Below are 7,500 nucleotides of genomic sequence, written 5' to 3' on the forward strand. Positions count from 1 at the left end.
TAAAATGTTTACATGAATGGAATTTTTTCGATGTGAACATTCCAGTGCAGTAATTACGCACTCAACATATAATATAGAGAGTAAGAGTAAAAGAGGTAGGGAGAGAGAGAGAGAGAGAGAGAGAGAGAGAGAGAGAGAGAGAGAGAGAGAGAGAGAGAATGTGGTACATAAACCCTAACACTAAAACCCTAGTGAAAATCGTGGTATATTTACCAAACATTGACGAACATGTGTTATATTATAGTGAATGTTTTGTGAGAGAGAAGAGGGAGAGAGGAAAAGGGAGAGAGAGGAGGAGAAAGGAATAGAGAAACTAAATCTTATATCTATAATGTTGATGTGTGTATGTGTTCATGTGTATGTTGTTGTCACAGATCACGTATGTGTGGTTGTGTGTGTTTTTACGTATCTATTTTATGAAAAATAGGTAAAGAATACTCTCTTTCTCTCCCTCTTTTACTTTTACTCTCTATAATATATGTTGAGCGCGTGTGTAAGAACGCCGTACCAGGTCGAAGGGAATAACTATAAAAGTTGCGAGAAACAACAGCCAAATCTCCATTAAATCACACAAAGTAAACGGAATTTTAAAAGATCTAATTACTGCACTGGAAATTTCACATCCAGAAAAGTCCATTGATGTAAAAATTTTTACGAAAAAGTGGAAAATGTGAATTTCTATAAACGTTTAAAAAGGCTTAGCACAGACACACAATTTCAGCTTTATATATATATATATATATATATATATATATATATATATATATATATATATATATATATATATATATATATATATATATATATATATATATATATGTATGTATATATTCTCAAGCGTGCCCTTCAACAGTTTCAGCCACCAAATTCCTCTCACAATATTCTCGTCATCCAGAAGTTGTTGTAGAAATCAATTGTCCCAAGGACTTTGAACACAGGAGACGGTGATAACCAAAAGACCTCCTTAAGTAGACAGTCATAGCAGCAACTTTTATTATTAACAATTTGGATGTAAAACCAAATTATCCATTTCTTAAAGCAAAGACAACCCTCAGCTGTGAATTTCCATCTAATATATATATTGTGTTGAGTTGTTGTACTGGTTGAAATAATTATGTCTAAGTACAACAAAGCTTGTTTCATGCTTTAACATGGTAGTGATAAACACTTCTATGAATCGTATTAGTTTATTTAACGCTTTCTCTTTATAGGTAATGAAAAAGTCTAGTACCAAAGCAAATACTAATATTAACAGCCATATTATTGCTGTAAATATTCTTAACGTTTACGAACCAGTTACCAATCTTGATGAACCAATTACAATATTACTCCATGTAATAGTTCCGGTAATAACTATATATTTATTATATCTGTTGTTTTTCTTGTTTCTTTTCATTTTAAGGTCATACTTCATTCCACCTGAAATATACAAGGACCAAGGTGCTACAAATAGTAGAAGTAGTAGTTGTAGCAGTAGTTGTTGTTGTTTTAGCTGTTGCAAGTGACAATTATAACTGTATCTTTATAATGTGTGTCATGGACATGTTTTCAGTTATTTGTGTTGTATTTTAGTATCGCTAGTATATTGGTTTAATATGTATATTACTTTCATTGATTGCCGCTGTGTATTTTAAATTTAGTTAATTTCTTTGAGATTTCGTTGACCGTTGTTGTTGTTGTTGCTGTTCTTTATCTTGTTCTTGTTGTTTACCTTCATGCCATGCTTGACCCTGTAGACCTATTGTAAAACACATTACAGCTGTGAACATCATGACATTTAATTGTTCATTAAACATTTCTAGAACTAATCGCTTCTTTCATTGTTGTGGTGATGCAGTATAAATTAGGAGAATATATATAGATATATACGTTCACAATGTCAATAATAATTAAACATTTATAAACATAGTTTAGTAACGATTCATTATATGTATTTTAATTATTTGATTAAAATATCAGAATTTTATTTTTTTCCAGAATGCCACCAACCCACAATGTGTCTATTGGGATGAATCCTCTGAACATTGGTCAACAAAAGGCTGTAACATATCCGACTATGAACCTGGGAAGAAAGTATTTTGTTCCTGTTACCATCTTACAAGTTTTGCTATACTAATGGTTGGTAACATTATGACATGTTGTTAATTGCTCGTAAATTGGCAATTGTGCCTATGGGTGAATAATTTCAACGTGTATAAAACTTCATGTTGGTGGATATTTTAGTAAATATATGACAGTGATATTATGTAATAAGTCACTGTTGTTCTTGTTGATATGGCTGTTGTTTATTAGTTTAAACTCACGATGGGGTCCGTTACGGGCACCAAGTCGCCATCCTCAATAAAATGCGTGAGATTTCTTCCAACACGGATGTGAAGGACAGAAACAGTCATCTCTCCTGAATTTAATATCTATTGCGTTGAAACTATCAGAATGTTATTCGAACTAAAAGATATTTAATATACAATAGATCTCCATAACACAATAGAAATGTTCGCAGTTTAGATATTAAATCATTGGTCGCTTCATGATTCTCTTACAAGATCCCTCCTCTCATTTACCTGAAACTTTGTGTCAATAATGCACATGTATCCAATATTAACTATACATGAAAAAAAAAAACATACCCCTATATATTATACATATTTTAGCCCTAAGCGAAGAGTTGAACTCACCCAATATGTTAGTTCACTCCATACTGGTTCTACTATCATCTGACACCACAATGACGCAGATTAAATAATCAAGTCACCGATGTTCTTGCTTTCACTGTCAGTGTTTTCAGGAATATTACTGAATCAACACACTTGTCTTTATTACTGTTTTCGTTTCTATTGTTTTTATTACCAAAATAATTCCAATTTCATACTTTTAATATATCTAGGTAACTATTCATCGTATATTTCACGTCATACGTCGGTCCTCAGTTAACGGATGGTTTCATTGAATTAGTTGTACTGATAATATATAATAAGATATACCTTCAGTGAATTTGAACTCAAGATTTAAACGCTGATGCTATGGTATACCTGAACTCAGACGTCGCTTATATACATTATAAAGATAACGATGCTTCATATTGAAATTAAGTATCATGTAACATGTAATAGGAGATTGCCCCGCCTATATGAACACTCATAATTTATATAAGTATTGACTAGTATATAAGAAAGGAAGAAGAGGAGGAATTTATATGTTATTTGTTTCTAATGCAGAATGTCTTCCAGAATGAAGGAGATGTAAAGAATAAAGAACTCTTGTCTATTATTTCTAACATTGGCTGTGGAATATCATTCGTCTGTCTTGTTCTGACAGTAATAATTCATGTTTCTTTCAAGTAAGCGTTTCAATTCCTATTTTCTTTTATGAACTATTCAAATGCATTGAGATACGGTCCATCAGTTTCTGAGTCTCTCGTATATTGGTAAGCATGACGTGACTGATGTCTGCAGAAAATCATGGATGTGAAGAGAATTCCAGAATGTTGTCATTTTGGTGAAGGATTATTGACTGGGCAGTTATTTTAGTGCAGGCTTTTGTAAGCGATTCACATTAAGGATGGCATGAGAAAAAGAGAGGGAGAGATGTTCTGTGTGTTTAAAGAGAGTTAATTCCTTCAGATAAGTATAGTCTTTACGGTTATTACTATATCGGTCATTACACATTCTATACAGTATGTCTGTGACCGAGTTGTAGTGTGTTCGTGAGTTTATATTTTCTATTAAGAGAGATTAACTTGTTTTGGGTGTGATCGAGAATATATGTGTGCTGTGTGTACATATGTATTTGTAGTGCATGTCTTCAGTGTATGCGTAGCAGCAACGCTCTTCACAAACCTGAACAGTAATCCAATGATGTGGGAAAGACTTGAGATTTGTAGAATGGCAGCGTTTGCTTTACGCTGGTCAGTATTTTCTGACCTTAAAAAGGAATCTAAGTCTTTCCAGCATAGTGGTCTATGTATGCATACGTACTGGTATACAAACAGACAAACAGATCCCTCCACACACACACACAAACATACGTACATACATACATATATACATACATGCATACACACATATCCATACACACGCATATATACAATCAAGCACACATATCCGGCATTCATACATACAAACATACATAAAAAAATGGCGCCGTCAGCAAAAGAGGTGCGGATGTAAAGTATCGATTAAAGATCCCTCTTGAACGTTTTCTATTACGATTTTGCTAACTCTTCCTACCTAAATCAGTGACTCGTTTACGTCCTCAGTTATAAATGAGAGAAATAATTTTCCTCGCCAAAGCAGTGTTATTCAGACCAGATTCCAAAACATATTCCTTTTTCCTTGTGGAATTTCGTCTTCACGTCATGGCTGATATTAATAACAACATTGATGTGCACAACACTAAGTTGTTAAAGAAAACGTAAGGACACGTCTCATTTCAACTGGACTTTGTATCTAAACCAAGATCTACTTCGGTTCCATGAAAAAGCCCGTGATGTCCCTTCTCTAACACATCTGAAGCATTTAATAAATCGCAGGGACGAAACTCACCCCAACTTAAAGAGCTTCGGGTTAAAATAACTTCAGCATATAGTACATTTCTTTAATTGTTTTTGTGAGGCTAATCCATTTTCTCAAAATTATGAAAATTGGCCTAAATATGCTATAAGAGAAATCGAAAATAATGTAAACAAGCCACTGACACCGTCATTAAATTCTCGTATATCGCCACATACAATTGATTCGACAGAAACAATTGCGGGACATATTCAAGTTAGTAACATCTTGAAACCAGAGTACGAAGAAGTCTGTTCTGCTAAGTCCACATTACTCCATAGAAAGAGTTATGTCGGTTTCCCATATATTTCTCCATGGACGGGGCACTGCTCCGTCGAAGGATTACTCATTTTTACTAGCTGAATAGACTGAATAGAATTTAAGCGTTTTGCTCCAGGAATCGAAACCACAATCTTACGAACATGAAACCAATACGCCAGGTGTGTCTATAAGCAAACCGCTGCCACCAGCAATAAATTCTCGCCCATCTCCACATGTAACAGATTCGACAGTGAAATGTTTTCAAGTTTGAAACATCTTGAAAACACAGTTCGAAGAAAACTACAACTATAGAAGGAAACCTACAAATATAGTATAGCATTGCTACTAATGTACCAACAACGTATATTACGTGCGTACATGCGTGTGCAGCGTCACATCCTACGTTTAATGTAACATGTACAGATATCTGACTTGTTCTTTGACTATAAAGAACTACTATCATAAACAACAAAACCTACCCAGTCAGCACAATAAACGATAAACATAATGTTTTATATCTCATACAGACTTTTATACACAGCTATTATACGCCATGTATATATACAAATTCGAAATACATATTTCACATATAATTTATATTTCGAATGATTATCACGGATATTGTTGGCACTCCGTCCATTACGACGTCGAAGGTTCTATTTGATCCGATCAACGGAACAGCCTGCTCGTGAAATTAACGTGCAAGTGGCTGAGCACTCCACAGACACGTGTACCCATATACGGCGTGACACAGTGTGACAAGGCTGGCCCCTTTGAATTACAGGCACAGCAGAAACAGGAGGAAAGAGTGAGAGAAAGTTGTGGTGGAAGAGTACAGCAGGGTTCGCCACCATCCCCTGCCGGAGCCTCGTGGAGCTTTAGGTGATTTCGCTCAATAAACACTCACAACGCTCGGTCTGGGAATCGAAACCGCGATCCTATGACCGCGAGTCCGCTTCCCTAACCACTGGGTCATTGCACCTCCACTCTTTGGCTATAAAGAACAACTATAATAAACAACAAAATCTACCCAGTCAGCACAATAAACAATAAACATAATGTTTTATATCTCATGCAGACTATTATACACAGCTATTATACGCCATGTATATATACAAATTCTAAATACATATTTCACATATAATTTATATTTCGAATGATCATCACCGATACACACAGTTGTAATTAACTGTTTGTGCATTGTGCAAATTCTTTTAGGTTTGTATTAATTAAATGCAATATTATTATTTGTTTTTTTTATTAATTCAGAAATGTATGGAAATTAATGGCATCAAAGATTTTAGTAAACTTGTGCATTTCTTTATCTGCCACTTATTTAATCTTTCTTGTTGGATTCCAAGAGTATAGTACAAAACTAACAGCTGTTTGTAAGGTAAGTGAAAACACATTTAAACCAGCACATATTTTGTTTTATATAAAATTTATGAAAAAAAGTCTAGTACCTTAGATAAATTTCATCCAGTAAAAGTCCATGTTGTAGCTGTTTCCAAATTATTCTAATAATTCTATAAATATTATATTTAATGCTTCCATTGTTCGTACTTGCATTCTTTCATTTGACCAGTGTGAGTACGTGGCTAAGTGCTTTCGACGCACCATCGAGACAAAGGTCCTGAGTTCGATACCTTGGAGCAGGCACTTTAATTCACGTTACTGGAATTCACACAACTAGAAATAAATGAATGCTACTTGTACTTTAATGGGGCCAGCTTCGTCACATTCTGTATTACGATGAATTTTCTTGACAGCTACGTTAAATGTACACGTATCGGTGGAGTTCTCAGCCACTTGCACGATGATGTTAGGATCACCTAATCCGTTAACCCTTTTGTTATCATATTTCTTTTGAGATGTTTCTTTGAATTGATTTTAAATATAATAAAGATTTTAACTGAAAACTTTTTGAAAATAAGACATTTGTACTACAGAGCAAGAAGCGGTTCCAGGCGGGTTGGTATCAAAAAGGTTAATCGAAACGAAAAAAAAACCCTCATTGTCGTAACCGACGGAGAACCTGTTCTCATTTGCCTATGATTAATTGTCAGATGATAACATCAGACTTTATGATCAGAAATAGCAAGTAATGAGTGATCAATTTTTAATTCGTGTATTTTTGTAAGATATTTTTCGCGCCTCTCCCTGCCTTTATATAAAATGTTTTGCTCTCCCCACACGTCTATACTAGCTTTCTGTTCAACATTCTTTGAATTTTATGATCGGAAATACCAAGTAATAAATAATCAATTTTTAATTCGTATTTTTGCAATTGTCTTTTTGTAAAACGTCTTCCAAACCTCCTCTCACCTTTATATAAAATGTCTAGCTCACTCCATATGTCTATGCTTGTTTCCTGATCAACATTCTTTGAATTTTATTCTATCTACTCATCTAATCAGGCATTTTTAGGAAGAGGCTAATGAGTCGATGCCATCGTTCTTCATACTTGATTGGTACTTTCGTGTATCGATGCCCAAAAGGGATGAAAGTTAATGTTGAACCCTGTCTTCCCTCCGGAGTCGATAGATTAATGTAACAATCGAGAATTGAGATCGATGGTATAGATTAGCCTCCTTCTCTCTCTCAAACTTGCTCAACTTGTCACGGAATGGTTAGCCCGCCGGAAAAAAAGGCTTAGCAGCATTTCGTCTGTTTTTACATCCTGTGCTCGAAT

General features: G+C 34.6%; 2 protein-coding genes across 2 annotated transcripts in view; one reads left to right on the forward strand and one right to left on the reverse strand.

Annotated features, from left to right (window-relative positions):
• The window catches only part of LOC149130311 (adhesion G protein-coupled receptor G6-like), a 564,593-nt gene that overhangs the window by 350,046 nt on the left and 207,047 nt on the right, over positions 1-7,500 (reverse strand). The window lies entirely within an intron of this gene.
• The window catches only part of LOC106882497 (adhesion G protein-coupled receptor G6-like), a 43,969-nt gene that overhangs the window by 30,878 nt on the left and 5,591 nt on the right, over positions 1-7,500 (forward strand). Inside the window, exons 14-17 of the mRNA XM_089345359.1 lie at positions 1,212-1,346; positions 1,978-2,118; positions 3,216-3,337; positions 6,078-6,201. Coding sequence (XP_089201485.1) covers positions 1,212-1,346; positions 1,978-2,118; positions 3,216-3,337; positions 6,078-6,201 — 522 coding nt within the window. The remainder of the gene's footprint in view (positions 1-1,211; positions 1,347-1,977; positions 2,119-3,215; positions 3,338-6,077; positions 6,202-7,500) is intronic.

Source organism: Octopus bimaculoides, chromosome 29 (genome assembly GCF_046866305.1).
Source record: "Octopus bimaculoides isolate indiv1 chromosome 29, ASM4686630v1, whole genome shotgun sequence".
Lineage (NCBI taxonomy): Eukaryota > Metazoa > Mollusca > Cephalopoda > Octopoda > Octopodidae > Octopus > Octopus bimaculoides.